This window comes from Mastigoproctus giganteus, chromosome 2, assembly GCF_048544385.1.
Source record: "Mastigoproctus giganteus isolate SK-2022 chromosome 2, ASM4854438v1, whole genome shotgun sequence".
In the NCBI taxonomy this organism is placed as follows: Eukaryota; Metazoa; Arthropoda; class Arachnida; order Uropygi; family Thelyphonidae; genus Mastigoproctus; species Mastigoproctus giganteus.
This window is the reverse complement of record NC_143576.1, coordinates 137188863-137208074: the sequence shown is the minus strand read 5'-3', so window position 1 is coordinate 137208074 and position 19212 is coordinate 137188863. Positions and strand designations below refer to the sequence as shown.

The window sequence follows — 19212 nt, the reverse complement described above, 5'->3', positions numbered from 1 at the left end:
TTTTTTTAACTTCTAATATAAAGAATAATCATGAAATCGTAAGTTATTTGATAATACTGTTAACAGTTCGCGTCACATCATTAGCGTATCTTGTAAAATGTTGCTATATTATCAGTTGAGGAGAAAATTTTAGCATTTGATGCGAAAAGTTTGACAGTGAAATATTTGCAAAGTTTGCCACAATATCTGATTTTGGAGAGACTTCTTTCGCTGCTGCTATGAACGACATCAAATCTGACATCCGGAACAGACAGTCCGACGACAGAAATGCGCCAATCATAGCCTTGAAGATAACTTAATATGAAGGAGAGGTGACATTGGAAATGGAAGTCACTTTAAGCGTAACCTTTGAAATTTCTGTTAGCAATCTCCTACCATTTTTATTGCTTTTAAATTATATGCAGATCAGCAAATTTTGGTAGCAAACGCAGGACCAGTTGAATATTTCCGAGACATTTTTTTACAATTTTGATGGATGCACTTAGAGTGTACACTAACATAAAGGACCTCTTCGGAAACGTTAAAATGTGATTACAATTAAAAACGAAATGAATTTATGTTAACAGCATCATTTTTCCTTTATTTTTGTTTAGAAAATTATACCCGAATTTTGAGAATTGATCTGAATTGTAGTAACAATAAAGCTTTTTCTGATAACACTTAAAAAACAGAATAAATTTAAAGAAAATTCGAAATGCGCATGACGTTCACAATTTTTTTTATTAATATATTGGGCTGCATTCCGGTGATTTTAAGAAGTGTGTATGCGCGCGTTAAGTGCCAAAGCAACTAAGGCTACGAGGCTTAAGTATATTTTGTTTATAAATTGTGTATATTCTGTGGCCGACTGCCTGTTTTCTGGACGAAATAATAGTAGTAGTAGTAGTAGTAGTGGCATGTGATGCAAGAAAGCAAGTGTATGAGCTTATGCAGCATCAGTCAAAAAAAAAAAAAAAAAATCACACCATTCCTTCCAAATGCCTGTCCAGTTCCTCCTTAAATTTATTCAACCTATCAACTTCCACAACGACAGATGGAAGTTTGTTCCAGCAATTAACCACCCGCTGGCTAAAGGCAAATTTCCGCACATCTATTCTACATCTGTCTTTTCTTAATTTGAATTTATGTCCCCTTAGGTTCGTAATCTGAACAAGTGGAAGGATCCCATCAGAATTCAGCGTGCTCAACCCATTCAAGGCCTTATACACCTCAATCAGATCACCGCGCAGGTGCCTAGTCTCCAGCCACTGCAATTTGCAGAACTTAAGCCTCTCTTGGTAAGAGGATCCCTTCATTCCCCTCACCAATCGTGTTGCTCTTCTCTGTACACGCTCAAGCAAATCTACATCCTTCCTAAAATGAGGCCTCCAGACCTGTACGCAGTACTCAAGGCGTGGCATAACCATTGTCTTATACAGAGGGATAATCACCTCCTTCTCCCCGCTAGCAAAATTCCTATATATTATTGACAAAACCGCATGACCTGCCCTGGCAGCCTGTCTGCATTGCTCAGAAAACTTCATATCTGACTGCACAATTACTCCCAGGTCTTTTTCATTTTCTACCACCTTAAGTGTAGTACCACACAGTTGGTACGTTTCTCTGGGGTTACTTCTACCCATATGCAGTACTTTGCATTTGTCAAGGTTAAACTTCAGTTGCCACTTCTTAGCCCATCTGCCCATATTTTCTAGATCCTGTTGCAGTAACACACTGCCATTACTGTCATTAACAACCTTGCCAACCTTTGTACCATCTGCAAACTTCAATACTAAGCCTGATATACCTTCATCAATATCATTGATAAATATACAAAACAGCAGTGGACCCAACACCGAACCCTGTTGGACTCCACTAATAACATTAATCCACGAAGAGCAGCACCCATTGATTACCACCCTCTGTCTTCTCACACTCAACCATCCTTTTATCCATTGTAGCAACTTACCCTTAATACCATTCTGCTCCAATTTGCACAACAGTCTTCCATGCACAACCGTGTCAAAAGCTTTCCTGAAATCCAAATATATGATATCAAAATTATTTTTTGCATCCAATTCCTTTGTAACCACATCATAATATCCTATCAAATTTGTCAGACAAGACTTTCCCTTAACAAACCCATGCTGTGTCTGAATTATTGCTGCAGTCTTGTCTAGATGATCCTGCAATGCATCTTTAACCAGCGACTCCATTATTTTACCCGGAACAGAAGTTAAATTAACTGCTCGGAACAGAAGTTAAACTAAATGCTCGGGTTTCCAGAAAATAAAACCATGCAGCCATCGCCAAAGCCGACTAAATTGGCCATGTTGAGAAAACAAAACTATAAGGACTGTGCTATCACTGAGAGCTCGTAAATTTGAGAAGGAAGAAAGTAAAATTCAAAATCTCAGATTCAGGCAGTCAAAATTGAAAAAAATCTTTTCGTTAATGTTTTGTAGTAGAGTTTTCGGAGCATCAGCGACTGAGCTCATATTTCTCAGTGTAGATTGTCTGTAAATTTCGATTTTCTGTTTGCTGGACGAAAAATCATAGTTTCCGGGAGAAAAAGCCATGCTGCCCTCGCCTGAGATCGACTAATTCAGCCACGTTGTGAAAAAGGCCCGTAAAAATTCCTCCCGGGACTAGGACTCAGGTCTTTTCCACCCAGCGTCCGAAGGACGGCGATCCTACTAACTGTGCTACGCAAGAGGGCTCTTTTCGTTAAGAAATTTTCAAAGATTCAAATATGTGGGGTGTGGTGGGGAGGGGGTCTGCGCGGTAGCACAGTGGTATCGTCACTGTCCTCCCCACACCGGTTGGAAAAGGCCCGGGTTCAAATCCCGTCGATGACGCGAGGAACTTTAATGGGCTTTTTTCACTCAGTGGCTGAGTTAGTCGGTCTCAGGCGTAGACAGCAAGGTTTTTCTCCAGAAACGGAGTTTTTCGTCCCGCAAACAGGCAAATCGACCAGAGAACACACGCAATTTACAGACAAAATACATATATGGGTATATATTAGAAATAATGGGTGGCCCTAATATAATAATTTGAATACCACTTCTAGAAGACACTAAAATTTATGCATATATTCGTACATTGTTCGGCATTGAAATTTCACTATCTGAGCAATCTTGAAAATATGCATAAATGTTGGTCAGTGATGTCTTTCTTATCTCGTTAGGTATTAGTTCTCGTCTTGCAGACGTTTGTGCAAAGAAAGGGAATGTGTGTGTTTCTTACAAAGATAATGCAATATCTTTGGCGCTGATTCGGAGAACCTGAGGAACTGGTGCGAGGATAGGATTATTAAGATGGTTGTGATGCTACAAGATTCAATCCGAATTTCTTTCACATTGTGGAATAGCTTTTATCAATAAGCATCACCCATAAATGACAAAAAATCACTTAAATTTCTAACAGTCCATTGCTCCTTGTGTGTGTGTCTCTCTCTCCATACTGCTGTGGACGGCTTCTGCAATTGTGTCAGGAAAGAGCCGGTTTATTTAAATAGTGTTATATTGTATTCCTCCACCGAGAAACAGGCCACCCCTTTTCCAAATTGTGGGGAAGAACAACACTCTTAGATAAAGTGCTAGTTCCGAAAGAAAGGATAAATGGAACTGGTGGTCTTTTCATCTGTAAATCAATGCATCTGGCAGCAGACCTGTAATCAGATTCCCATCACCTTTGGACGACCCTGGTACATGCTGTTTGGGTCGTAAGGGTAATTATGACGATTTTCTAGTTATTTAGAATTAGCAACAAGACTGTGAAGAGTCAATGTATTGTGCCTGTAACTTCTGTACATAAGGGCACTGCTTCTTTGGTGGGATGAAAAATCGGAGTTCCCAAAGGGAAGATGTAACACGCAACCGCCACTAGAGACCGACTAATTCAGCCACGGTATGTAAAAAGCCCATAAAAGTTTCTCCTTTAGTGAATATATTTAAACATAATCTTTTTCCACACGGTGTGGAAGAACAGTGATTGTAACTACTCGCTAACTGCTTGCGCTAATTATGAGGGATTGTATTATTAGTTCTCTAAAGATTTCACCCTCGACAGTCAGACGATCGCTGTCTTCCTTCCTCGCTTTGTGAAAAAGCCACGGTTCGAATCCCGTAAAGGAGGAATTTATACAGGCTTTTTTCACACTGTGACTGAGTTAATCGATGTCGGGTGACGTTGCATGATTTATATCATCTCCTGAAATTCGGGTTTTCCTTCCAGTCAAACCGATCGAAACGTTACCGACACAATTTCCTCACAATTGCGGTTGACTACAAGCTTCAGTTGCATTATTGGTTGCTTTTATGCATAAAACACTAGAGATTTCCAGATTTTCGGCTAAAATATAACTGTTCAGTAGTACCCGTACAGGGTGATTTTATTCATCATTCTATTTCTTTTCTTTGCAGTTTTACACGTTTCAAATTTTTCTTAGCAGCAACATTATTCCTCTGGAGAGAAAGTTTTGCAGATTTTGTTGGCAATATTGAATACTGCAGGAGTTATCTTGGAGTATATCCGAATGAAATATTTGACAACTGTGTGGTTTCTAACCACTTTCCTAAGGTGTATGCTAAAGGACTGGTCTGATCTCCAAAGTCACTGATTTAAACCCATCTTTAAATTAGTTGATATTGGATGTATATTCGGAAGAATCCGCGAACCATTTTATTTACTTTTATTTGTTTATTTTATTATTTTCTCTTATCTTTTGAGGGGACAGGGGAAATGAACAGGACAAATGAAATGAAAAACGATCACCTGGAAGTCGGCAAGCCTTCCAGGTGATCGCTTGCCTGGTGGCAAAGTAGCCAGAAACAACTAACCAACACACACACACACACACACACACACACTGCACAAACTTAACGAATGAATACATTCGTTTAATACATGTGTAATTGCCAATCTCTTAAAGGCCACTCTTTTTTTCTCAAAAGTGTGTCAGTGGAACTAACAGGACTTTTGGGGGAGGGGAAGAGGTCAAGATGCTACACGAAACACTGCGATATTTCTGGTAATTTTTATCGAGTTCAACAATCATTATTGGACCTCTCTAATCGTTGGTTGGTTGTTGGAGGGTTTTAGGCGCATCAGCAACTTAGGCAATATTGTACCGTGTATAATATGTCTCCAAATTGTGCGTTTTCTATAGTCGATTTTCTATTTGCTGAACGAAAAATCTGAGTTTCCGAAATAAAAAAACCGTACTATCTGCACCTCAAGACCAACCAACTGAACCATGTCGTGAAAAAGACACAAAATTCCTCGCATCATTGACGGGATTCGAACTCAAATCTTTTCCACCCAGTGTAGGGAGGACGGTGAGTATACTCATTGTGATACTCACACGACGAGGTCTCTCGGATCGTATATTCATGCTAGTTGCAATTTAAAGGAAAATAACTAAAATTTGTACCCATATTTGAAGCTGCTTCATCTGAGCCGCGAAAGACATAGGGATCCGAATTAATCAAGTCCTCTTGATTGTGATAGTCAATTAGGAAAATTCAGGGAGAGATTCTTTGTATAATTTGCGACAATTAGATATGAATGAATAAATAATTCATTCATATCTAATTGTTCTTTCGATCGTTATATATCATGCTTAGCTATTGAATAAGTACAACCTCTCCTCTCCATTGCTTGAATGTGGGCGTGCATTATCCTCTTCACCCACGAGGATAATGATCAATAGAATGGCCAATATGATACATTCTCATAATGTTTCATTTCGATGTAAACATTTGTGTTGTAATTGCCCCAAGCGCGTTTTCTGTTTGAGCGTACTGTTTTGACCACGAAGTTCGTTAGAGATATCTGATGGTATGGGCTGTTTCAGTTAGTTCTGTCTTTGTTCTCTGCTGCTAATCGCTGAAACCACAAACTGCATGATTTACTTGGACGTTTCGGGCAATTATTCACTGCCTACATCATGGCGTTTTAATGGAAACGGGCCTTGTCAGCATCAGCATAAAAGAGGTACATACCAACCGGAAGGAATCATACACAGTAGGAGTGGTTGGTTGGGAAATAACGTCTAAAACTTGGACTCGTTGAACATCTGTGCGACAAATTGGAACGCTGAGCTATGCTCCAACCAAATTGACTCTGGAAGCTACTTGCACGTGAAAAACCGAAGGCCGAATCCCTGCTGACCCTATCGGAAACTGGTAGAAAGTAAGCCCAAGAGGAGTGGGATGGCCATACTGGCCTGGACTTATTACGAACATTAGATTTTTAATTAACGTCCTTTTGAAACAACCTTTGTGCCCGTGTGTCCAAATACTTTTGATCAGAAAGTGCATTTTTAGATATTATGGCCTTGAAACAATTCTACGATTTTCATATTTTTTTACTATTTATAGCTTTACTTTCTCGTGCATAAACTAAAGTTGTTTTTGGAAGTCGGTTATATCATTGGCGAGTTTTGATTATTTAAGGAGTCACGGTTGGAATGGCAATCATAGGAGGGACCCACGATATGAAAAATTTCATTCATTCGTGAGTCACTCATTTGAATGCATATCCTTTGCACCATATCATTGTAAATAAGTTAGAGCTGTTAATATTTTGGCCGGGCAGCGTATATAAACTTTTGTCACTGTGTTTTATATGATACAGTCTCAACCTTGCTGTCTATCAAACCTGCTAATCGAGAGCAGACTGAAAATTTTAAAATAAACACACAGGACACAGTTGTGAAAACAAAGTATCACTGAACATTTATTGTACACTTATCAAAACAGATAAACAAAATATTTACTTCAAAATATTAACAAAACAGTTATCCAAAAGGTGGCGCTAACACAAAGTTACAAATGGCGAAAAGTCTTCGAAGGTTGACTGGCGGAACACCATTATGTGGGGCCACATTTACATTTAGTAGAGTCCTTGTGATGTCTGTTAGTCACTCGAAGAGTTTTATCCTCCTGCCAAATTCTTTACAAACTAAGGATGTCACATGACCTTAAGGAACAACGTTAACGTATTTAATTAAAAATAATTATGGGCGAGTGCGGTGGACTTACAACCGATGTCAAATACTGCTTCAAGTATTAATAATAAGGAAAACAAAATGAATTACAAGTCATTTTTTACCGGCAAACCTCCCATTTGCATAAAATTAATTTAATGTTTATTTATTAAATAAAAATTTAACAAAATTAAAAATTTCGTTTATAAACTAATGTTATAAGAGCTGGAAAATAATCCATTAAAAAAAACATTTTCGTAACGATTTAGAAAAGATAACAATTTCGATACTTTTGAGCAAAATGGCATGAGTTTACTATCGGGAAACCAGCACAGAATATTAATGGGCATTCATTATTACCCTTTTGCATTTTTGATTAGCTTTTTGATATTCATACAGCACCTAATAAAAAATGAAACAGTTCACGCAGACTTAAGCTCTTTCATTTCCATTATATAAAACTGAAGCTGTGTATTTCTAATTAATTTTAATGGAAATTAAGCTCTAAATATGTTAAAATAAAATTATAGTGTACTTGCAATAATGAATATTGCGACATCAAAAGTTTAAGTTTTAAAACAGCAGCACAGGGAAAAAAATAAAAAATAAAATAAACATCATTATAACTGGCTGACAAATGATTCTATATTAGAAAGCTCTAACAATGCCTAAACTCGTTTCCCGACAGTAAATACTGGATAATCAAAATAAAGAATACCGAAATTTTCAACTTCATTAACTCTTTAAATGCAAACCGAGAAAAAAATAAAATAATCGAGTACAATTTTTGGAATAGCGAGAAACTGAAAACTTAATGTGATTGCTCAAGAGGTAAACGCATGAGCAGTTATAGTCGCATTATGTGATTAACTCAATAAGCAAAAAGACATCCAGAAGAAAGCAAGTGCGCCATCTGGTGCGCATACAGAGAAGCTCCCACTGAGAAAGCAACAGACAGCGTTTTAAGTTTCTTTAGACAGATACTAAAATGCGCTAGAAATTGTTTTTCGATTGGAGGGGCACAGCCACATTTCAGTTATCAGGACCCTGAATGCTAGGCTTTCATACTCCAAAGTTTTGATGTCCTACCACTGGAATTTTTTCTTGTTGGGATACGCGAGAATCATTTCTACAACTGTAGCAATAATCAATCCAGACATGTTCCATTGTGTATACGTGGAATTTGATTGCCACCAATTTGATTGACTGCAGGGATAAAAGAGTTCATATTGAGGTCATTAACCTTCAAGAATTTCCCAGACGTTTAGCAAAATAGTAGTTTATCGCTTTGGATTTAAAGAGTTAATGAAGTCTGAATTTCCAGCAACTTTCAATCGTTCTGAATATTCCAACAAAAATAAAAAAACACTCTAGTGTTAAAAAAAAAAAGGAAACAGATCTTCACACGACTCTTGCAACAGAACAACATTTTAAGACAACTGATTATGGCCGTTTCTGGCATTTATACCCGTCCAACAAATTTTACTGAAAAATTTGTTGAAAAATCACTGTTATTTGGAGCATTGCAATTCGTGCAGAACATTCCACGCAGCTATAGCTAGATGACGACTGCTAGAAATTTACGTTAACAAAGGCGCCACCTACTGGGAGGATTATTCATACCGGTAATATCGAAAACTATCGTTAGCACAATTCTGACTTCTTGCTTCGATAACTACCAGTAGCAAAGTTGTTAGTACGCGTAATACCGGTATCAAATAACTGCTTCACAACATACGTTTCATTTGTAAAAAGAAACTTCTTTTTCTGGCTAATATAGCAAAAATGGACATTACATCGATTTTATCTTTTCTCAAAATATACAAAGCTCGCAGAAGTTAAGAATGTTAATTGAAACGAAACGGGAGATACTTTGGGATGAAAAATTGTTTTAGGCGCTACTAATCAAATACGCCTGCTGTACTAAATGGTTTTTGAGATTCTTCTAAACGATATACACAATTATCATTATTTTTATACGCTTGAAACAAGAAGTTGCCAAATGGGGAAAATCATTATCAGTTCGTGAATTATTATTTATTTATTATTTCTTATAACAAATACGATTTGATCATGTTTTTACTGCATTTCAAATCAATAATCTATTAGTCAAAAACTGTTGCCGAATTGAATGAAAATAAGGGGCATGAGGAAACTTAAGACGCTACGCTAACAAAGGGATTATCTGTATTTTGGTTCCTGGAGCTAAAATCCGAAGGACAGTAATGAATATTTGTGGATAGCAGAAGTAGTGATGACTTCTTACTAAGCCTAACCATTATATGATTGAATGCTAATAAGCAAGCTTTTCGGTGGACAGTTGGTGAGCATCCACACACACATACACATCTAATATTGTATTTCTACCAAGACAATGGTGTATTTTACGTGTGCACTCGTACAAACAAGTAGTGTGGCGCTACAGGTACCGCTCAATTCCTTAAAAGGACCCGTTTATTATTCATTTATTCTACACGAGTACCGGTTGACTGCAAAGCGTATTTGCCAAAGGAGTTGCCCCTCCCTTGGGGGAGGGTGGTTGTGTGGACAAAAAACACACCTAGGAAAGTTCTACTGAAGATGCATTCAAATAGGGAGTGGTAAGGAAGTGCACATAAGCCCATTCTACCTACGGACAATTTAAGAATTTGTACTTATCGAAAGATAGCAGACGCGCCACCTAGTCACTTGGTGTCCACACACAGATTACCTACGTTTAGTGGCTTGTAGGGTGGTGTTGTTAGAGCGTCGCTTGGCTAGTTTCATCCTCTGCTAGTAGCAGGATACGTAAATATATGTTCCCATAGGAAATCAACTGAAAATAAGACAGGATACAGTACGTTAGTGTTCATTCTTCCACAACATATGGAAAATAAGGGGTCATATACAGTTCTGGGAACATTTTTTTTTCTTCTTTTATATGATGAGGAGATACCAAAAAGTTCCTCTTATGAATTAAATAGCGGGATGTCACAGATTTTCTACAACATAACGCATTTTTATCTTTTCTTCATTGTATATTGCCGAACCATTCTTCCAGGCTTTGAGTCGCATTCCATTTTGGCAATGAAATAGTCCACCGGTCCATCTGGATGACTCACTTTTCCGTTCGCATTTAGCAAACACAGAGTTCATGCACTGAAGAAACACGCACGGATACAGGGATGTTTTTTATATTCATTATCACTGAAGTCTTCCAGAAGTTGGGGGGAAAAAAGCGTCTTCTACAGACCACAGCTAATTCCATCTAGTGGCAGATTCAATTACTATCCGCTGGCGAAATGAACCATACATTGACATACAGGTCTAGGAAGCGAAAAGAAAAAAATAAAATAAAAACAGAAACACGGTCACCGTGTACAACTGTCAACACTTCTGTACGCATTTACACTTTCGGATCACTTCCAACTGTGTCGTATATTTAGAACCATCTTGACAGATCATCCGGACACTTCTTCTTTTGATTCGTTGAGGGCGGCAACAATGATCTCCACAAGAACCAATGCAGTTGGCCATTTTTACCATCTTGTTAGATCGACAGCCATCCTCTTCGTAGTACTCCCGGTATTGCTCCTTCTGACACGTTGGCGCTGCTGAGACAAAGAAAATCAGGTTAGAGAGAGTGATTTAAAATGAATTTGGCGCGCGCCCGTGTGTGTTGTTTAAGTTCACTTGTCTATTCCGGAAAGGACTGTCTGAAAGTGAGCCGTTTTTAAACAGTTACTTCTGCGCATTAAAGTCAAAATGAAACGCCATTCACTTAAGTATTATAAGCATAATTTGCAGTAATAGGGCATAGTTTAAATCATTACCTTCATCACAATAGGTTCCAGTCCAACCTTTCCGACACTGACATTCGTAGCTCTGGCGATCCAACGGTACACATCGGCCTTTTTGGCACAAGTTTTCTTTACACGGTTTAGGATCGTCGAAGTCAGCGCATCCTGGTGTCACCCGTTGTTGTTTCCTGGCGATCATTATGTCCAACGATTTCCCATTGAGATAAATATTTTTCACGCAACCTAATGGGACGAACAAATAGTAAATCTTCTATTAGTTCAGTATAACTGCATGAGCGTTGGTAGCAGTGTTTTATGAACCGAAAATAAGCAAATAAATAACAGGTCAAGAAGAAATTAAGTTTAAAACAAGGTAAGATAGGGTGAGTAAGAGAGAGAGGATTCACTTCTATAGCGCAAGAAATCGGCGCATTCATCTCCCTTACCATCTACGAGAATAAATTTATAAATATTAGACAATATTTAACTGTTTATGTATTTAGTAATGGACCCAGCAGTGGAATTGCGCGGTGACAAATAAGCAGATTGCAGGTCAAATCCCATACACTGCCACAAAAAATGCAGGGCCATTTGACTGTGGGCAATAATCCGGTTGCAATTTATAATTCAATATTTACCCTATTAAATATTTAAAATAAATTTATTTATTTTAATTATTACTATGGTATCATATTTTACTTGAGTTTTTACTTTTATGTATATATAATAAATCTCATTCGGTTACATTCCACTTACAAGTAAGCACACGTTCACCCACTCACAGACCCCTTAAAAACTTACCATCAAAACTCGAGGAATTACGAAGGTGCCACTGCCTTAATGCGCTGCTCGCTACATCTTCTGGTATCCCACCTATAAACAGAGGATTCGATACCTCTAGATATTCTTTGCCGCCTTCATTCACAATAGTTCTAGGAGGCCCTGTGTCCACCCTCATTGTGAAATTCTTCTTCACGAGTACCAGTTCCACGGTGTGATAATCGCCGTCACTCACGGTCTCGTAACTGAACATGTTCGACACGGGATAGTTGCCGACGTCATAACTGACTCGAATTCTACCCCGAAAAAGTTCCACCGCTAAATGTTGAGACTCGCCGTTATAAGCAATCACTCCATAGTCCTGCTTGGTCGCAAAAGTCATTGTAACGTTAACGTATGGCTTTGTTTGTAATGGGTCAAGTTCCATGAATGACCCATCGCGGAAGCTGACACTCGATAGGCTTTCGCACCTCTTTCCAGAGAACCCGGGAGAACACTTGCAGATGTAGTCTTTGGATCCGCTGGGAAGGAAGCACACTCCATGTTTACAGTCGTGTTGTTGACAGGGGCTCGTTTGTGGGTACAATATGTCCACCATATTTTCCAGTTCACAGAAGGTCCCCGAGAAACCATCATCACACTTGCAACGGTAGCTGTTGATTCCATCCACACAGGTTCCCCCGTTCTGACACAGATGTTCGGCGCAGTCATCGATGTTGCTGGTGCAATTTTCTCCAGAAAACCCAAGTGAACAAGAGCAGCTAAAAAAGACCAAAGAGTTGTGCAGTGTTATTTGTAAAAGAATAGAAAATCATGCTTTTGATTCGTGTCAATGCTAAAAGACGAATTCAGTTATTCAAGTCATGCCTTTCACTATTGAATAATTTTTATCATTGACGTGCATGAAAAGCATGTCTGAGTCATGCTATTCATGCACGTCAACGCTAGAAAGTAAATTTTGAATAACTTTTTGTCTCTTAAGTTTTTTAGCAAAATATTTCTTTCATGAAATTCGTTTTCAACTTTGTCATGCCCATTTTAGAGTTTAGCGTATTCCATGTAAACTGACGTGTCTAGAAAAAAATGGATTTTAAAAGAAATCAATGAATGAAATTAGGGCAGACTTTATATGTCCAAGAGTTGCGCAAAATAAAAAAAAAAATCATTGCTCGAAAGGACCATTGAATTGTTTAAGAAATCATTGCGGTTGGTTAGCTATATTAACAAATCTTACCTATATGAGTAGGTGTGGTCAATACAGGTAGCACCATTTTTGCAAGGATTGAACTCCTTAGAACAAAAGTTGATCTTCTTCTCACAGTAGTCACCTATGAAGGTTACGAAAATTATTTTAGACATAATAATTTCAGATGAGTAATTATTGTCACTGAAAATAGCTGTAACCTTTCTAAATTGATGATTTTACAGGAAACAAGTTAGTTATTGTATGCAGCGCGTCAGCAAATAAGAATAACTCATATTTATGTATAAAAAAGCAAAAGGAGAAGAGTCTCATTATGCCTTTTCGATAAAGCTCCTGACAATGCACAATCCGTACAGCCAATAAGCAGCAATTAAAACTAGTCCATCTTCAAAATTTTGACAAATTCCAAATTGTTCCAATCCATGGTTGCTTCATTAGCAAGCAATGCATTTCTAACATCACACCGAGATTTTAATATCATGGCTGTTGAATCTTTAATTTCAATATGGTGTGAAGTTATTTAGAGAGAAAAAAAGGCACTATACATAAAAATAATTATATAAGGGCTAATTTAAAATACATTACAACATTACCACTCGGAACCAGATGGCTTATTGAAAATAGGTGGAAGCCATGCCCATCTCTCCAACTGATCAAAAAAAAAAAAAAATATGATGGTAACGTTAACTTTAGTTCACAGAAGTTGAGCACCTTTGGTATAAAACGCTCTCAATAAATTTAGTATTATTATGCTTTTTTAATATTTATTTTATTTTTTATTCTTTTTCTTTTATAGATTTATTTAGTGTAATGATCAAGCAGTGGATTTGTGACAAAGTACCCCGAGTTTGTTTGGATTCAAAGTTTATTTTAATGCCAGAATATTGGGCATTATAATAAACTTGGTTCACCACAAAAACACTTCTCTTTATGCTGCTATCGATGCAGTTGTTTCAAACTTTTATAGTAAATTGTAACAAAACAATGTAAATCAAAAACAAATTTTGTGTGGCACAGTTCAACGATATCAACTCAGGAATACCCAATTATATTTAATAAAATGTGGCGAGAGATATAATAATTATATTTAATTATTTAAAATTACATTTAATATAATTAAATATTTAATTAAAATAATTGAAAAATATATACCATAATTAAAACAATTTTTTTATTAAATCTGATTATTTTAGTTAAAGTTAATAATAAACTGGATATTAAAAGTAAAATATGTTTAAAAAACATAACTGTTGAACTACATATAGAATAGCATCTGCCATTAGGAGTAAAGAATAAATAGATAAAATCAAAGGATGCTTTACAAAATAAAAATATACCATGTAGGAGGAAACGCAATGAACGAAGAGGCCAATACTCGTAATTAAAGTAAATGATATGCAATTAATAGCTAAATAAATTTTACTTCTTTCAGTAATTGCATTGGTACAGGACACTGCTACCTTGGGACTCACTCGGAGCAACTTGGTAAATCTAGCCTTGACAAATACGCTATAGGACCGCTGGATGCTATGCAGTATATCGAGGAGATCGAGCCCATGGCATGGCTGGTTTTGGGCTTCCCTTTCTTTTGTTATGGCTATAACATAACCATTTAAGGAACGTTTTAGGGAACTCTTCTCTGTCGGAGCCCAATGCATTGCATCCAGCGCACCCTGTATTTTCACGGCCCTGTTATCTACTACTATTAGAATTAAATGCTCCTGGACTGTGATATAAGTAAGAAAGGTCCAAATTTAGTAGGAGGAACACGATGAGTGATAGAATTCAGTAGAAGCAGAATTTAATCCAGATGTAACACTGAACGAGGGTGATTCAAAACGTTCGTATTCTAAACACATACCATTATTGATTCCCTTTTTATTTTTCGATATATTCCCCTGCAATGCACGTCCACCACCGAATCTCTAGTGCCTTGACCTCATTGGGAAAAAAATAAATAAATGAAAAATTCTTGGTCCTCCAACCACGCACTCTTAGGTACGATCACCTCTGAGTCGGGGGCATGCCTCTTCACACAGATGTAATCTTTCAGCTTGGGGAACAATTAAACATCACTAGGGACAAGATCTGAAGAATACGGTTGGGTGCTGAAGCAACTGAAATCTTGCAGTCTCTATGGTAATGTGGGATGTGTGACTGGGTGCATTGTGTGAAACAGCAAGACACCTTTTCCAAACCGCTTTTCCTTGATAGCTTCACGAAGTTGCCCCATGAGGTTGACGTACTATTGCACCAGTGACAGAGGTGCCCTTTTCCAGCTGGTCAATCATGATGATGCCTTCTACATCCCCCAAAACTGATACCATCACCTTGCCAGCCGAGGGGAGCAACACAGAACATCTTGGAGGGGAAGAACGTGGGTGCCTCTACATTAGACTTTGTTTTTAGTCTCTGGGTCAAAGTGTTTCATCCATTGTAACGATCTGGTATCAGAAATTTAGTGAATTCTCACAAAGCATGATCAAGTTGGTGATGCATATTTGTTTGCAGCATTTCTTTTGCTCATCTGTCAATATTCGCGGTACCCATCGAGCACCGACCTTTTTCACCTTCCAATATTCCTTTAGGATTGAATCAATACTGCCGATTGAAATTCCGACAGACTCAGCTATACACCTAATAGTCATTTGTTCGTCGTGTATCGCTAGGTCATGCACGCGGTTAATGTTCTCAGTTGTGGAGGGTCTTCCAGAACAATCTGCATCATGGCACGATTCCCTGCCACGAAGAAATTCTGTGTGCCACTTTACAACTGTGGAATATGCAGGAGTCTTATTCCCCATGTCTGCACGTCATTAGCATGAACCTTCTGTGGGACATTCTTTTCAAAGACAGGTATTTTATCGCCGCCCAGGTTTTTTTTTTTTTCTTTTAAAAAATTTTTCTAATCACTTGCAAAAAAAAGAAATTAAACTGAGGTTTGGTACGGTGATGTACAAGAAGGCGTGCTACCTGCTGAAAAATACTACATAATTATACTGACTAGAAGTAGGTTAGAATATGAACTTTTTGAACGCCCCAAGTACGTGTGGATAAATCTCGGGAGCGAAAGTTACTAAACGCTGGGGTATAAAATAGCGTTCTTTTCTAACGTGCATAGAACTTTTATGTACACTAGTGTGGAAATCATTTTTATTTTTGGGGAAATTTTCCTCCACGAACTCCGGATTTAATACCAAGTAGAAGGAAGAGAATAATCTTAACGAGGGATAAAAAATTGTTTTTTTAACCACAAATATACAACTTGTTCTGATAAGAGATCCAAATGGGGGAGGGGGAAGAATTATATTGAGCCTCTTAAATTAATATGTAAAGATATAAAAGTAGGTCAGTGGCAGAGAATCCCCCGAAACGAGGGGAAGCGATAATCACCATTACTGTCATTTTATTTTTAATTCAAACTATCGAGGAGTTGTTGTTCCACTCTTACGATTTCTAATAATAAATTTGATTTTAAAAATCTCTATTTTACTGACCAACGTCAGATCACAACCCAAAACAGCCTCGCAAACCTCCAGCTGGCACTGACACGTGCATGCAAATAATACGTGATCTTGCCGGCACGATGAACTGTGCAAACATTCCCTTTAAACACACCCTACTTACCTGTATATCCGGGGTTACATTGGCACACGTAACTCTCGATCAGATCAATACAGGTGGAGTTGTTCTCGCACTTGTTATCCGCACAGTCGTCTATATTCGTCTCGCAGCGGTCCCCTTCGTAGCCAGCTGGACAATGGCAGCTGAAGAAAGAAACGATCCATTACAGCATCTAAATTGAAAGTGTTTTCTTGTCACAAACATCTGACTACGAACAAAACATAGCACTAAATGAATGAGAAACAGACGTTCTTTACTCATTTATTTTACCAAAACGTCTGATTGGATTTCGATGATTTTCCTCTTGACAAATGAAGGTTGCCAATGACTCGTTACACTTTTTAAATTATTTAAGATTAAATCAGTTAGACTAGACTTCGACTAAAGTGTGTTACTGTTTAAACTTACTCAGAAATACGTATATTTTAAGAACTCTGAATGATGTCATCATCAAAGTGTTTGAAAAACTCCCTTGACTATACAGTATTTCGGTAAGGACGATATAGCATACACTTTTAGACCTTCAGCTTATGATCTGTATGGGTGCGTGCGGATGGAATTAAACGTTGTTTGACACTTGGAAGAAATGAAACTTCAAGGTTATGCATTTCAAGTTTTAATTCCAAACTGCTCACATAATATATATATATATATACTCTTCTTAAAAAATAATTGATTCCTTGAAAAGGGCCACATCTGCCCTATTCTCGATACTTGAAACTGGATGACTATTTCATCAAGTATATGTGACATAGATTCACAAGCAGCAATTATAATCAAGAGGCCTAAACTATTGTCTAAAATTATTTTGTACACGATGGGCATCATCGTCTACAATCCATTCAACTGTTGAGAAGCGTTAAACAAATACATCATTAATGATTCCAAGTGAAATGCCGAATGTTATTGGCTGGCGCTCTTGAGAATAAATTAGCGGATTCTATCAAGAAATGGTAGATGAAGACAACGTATTCAGTGTGGTCAGCAATTTATCTCTGGTAGATCGGATAGATGCTTGGATTTCATGTTCGGACCATTCCAGGAAGTTGGTTGGATCAACGCTTGATGGAAAGGAAGTTTGTTAGCTTGTGGCTGTGATGCGATCTTTTGGATTTGCAGGGGTCTTCCAGGTTAATGACAAATACACTATAGGACCACTGGATGCCATGCTGTATATCTGGGAGCTTGAGCGCATGGCTGATTTTGGGCCCCCCTTTCCTTTGTTATCGCTGTAACATAACCATTTAAGAAACGTTTTAGGACCCTCTTCTATGTTGGGGCCCAGGTGCATTGCATCCAGCGCACCCCTATTTGCACGGCTCTACAATCCACTATTATTTGTATTAATATTTATATTAAAGTATTAATATTTAAATAAATAATTTCAAAATTCGTAAAAGTATAAATTAGTTATAATTAAAAGTTTTATAATGTAAGAGTAAATGTTTTCTTAACAGGCCATTTAAATCATGTATACATTTCATTCGTAAGTTTCAATTTTACAAAATAAAGGCGATTTGTACATTATTCAGATTGTGTACGCGATTAGAAACTTTACCGTACAGAACTGAGGGAAGTTCAGTTACTACATTAGTTTTTAAGGAACTTTCGATAAAGAACTATAATTTCAAATTCTATGTGATGATTATAAAAATACAAATATACAGAGTTATTATAAATTCTACAGAATAAAATGCTTTTATAAAATATTTTTATCCAAACATATAATATTTTACCCACGTTAAAGTTTAATTTAGTTTTATAATGTTTTTAAACTGTGTACTTTTTTCCTTTTTTTGGCTTCTCCTTCCTATGCTAAGTTAAATTTAATTGAAATTTTCAATCATTGGCAAAAACCTTTTAATTGGCACTGAAAGCCATTACACTTTATGAATGGATAGTTTATAGCAGCCTAATTAGGAGAGTATACTTTCCATATTTTGTCTGAAATTACAGGTTTAACGGTTTTCAGATCAAACAGGAATATGACGAAATTAGCGTAGTATTTCAGCCATTAATATGTATTTATTATTTTGTAAATAAATCTGAAACCATTTGGTATTTTAATGAATTAATCTGTCTACTATAGTAAAGTATTTCATTATTCAGTATTGCATTTTTGCCATGAAGCGTTGAGCAATGAAAGATCCACATCGGAGTCAAAAAATCCAGTCGGAAGAATTGATGATGTAACACGACTCGTGTATTTGAAGTACGGTCAACTCAAACGCGTGTGCTACTGTATTTTGAGTTAACTCTACTCGTCGGTTAGGGGGGAAAACGGGAAATATGTTATGCAAGAAGCACAGGTGGAAAAGGGCCAGGGTACGTCTGCCATGGGCAAAAGTAGATGACGTTGTAGAGTAGATATCTTATTTTAAGGTCACAAAAGGTGATATCGTTGTACACGTTGGCACTAATATTAAGAGTAGGAGATCTGAGGTCTTACTTAACAAGTACAGGGTAATGTTGGGAAAAAGTCGAGAGTTAGGATTGAATTTGAAAGTGTCTGAAATTCTGCGCAGACACGATAGGAGGCAGTACACGTTGAAAGCCTTGTCAATCAATTCAGCTGTACAGAGCACATGCAAGACTCATGAGGTAGATTTTTTCCCGGCATGGTCTGTGCTTGTTAACAGGAGAGACTGCTTCTACAGGGATGGGATACACTTAAATAGAAACGGTGCAAGAATATTTGCTGATGCTATCGAAACAGTGATAGGTGGGTCGGAAAACTGCTATCTTGTGGGGTCATCATCATATGAATTACTGTATCTGTGCATTAGCCACATTACTCTTCACATTACTGTGATGCATGCTCCTCGACTTCCTCGCGATTCTGCTATGGCCTAACT

General features: G+C 37.4%; 1 protein-coding gene across 4 annotated transcripts in view; it reads right to left on the bottom strand.

Moving 5' to 3' along the window:
- Positions 1-8360: 8360 nt before the first annotated feature.
- Positions 8361-19212, bottom strand: part of LOC150089589 (protein slit-like) — a 172283-nt gene continuing 161431 nt past the window's right edge. For 3 of the 4 annotated variants that reach the window (XM_090389558.1, XM_090389561.1, XM_090389560.1), the window contains 5 exons: positions 16361-16500; positions 12764-12857; positions 11551-12290; positions 10783-10992; positions 8361-10563 (listed from right to left, as the gene is read on the bottom strand). In XM_090389558.1, the coding sequence (XP_090245684.1) occupies positions 10337-10563; positions 10783-10992; positions 11551-12290; positions 12764-12857; positions 16361-16500 (1411 nt within the window). In that variant the 3' untranslated portion in view covers positions 8361-10336. The remainder of the gene's footprint in view (positions 10564-10782; positions 10993-11550; positions 12291-12763; positions 12858-16360; positions 16501-19212) is intronic. The other variant, XM_090389559.1, reaches the window with a different exon arrangement.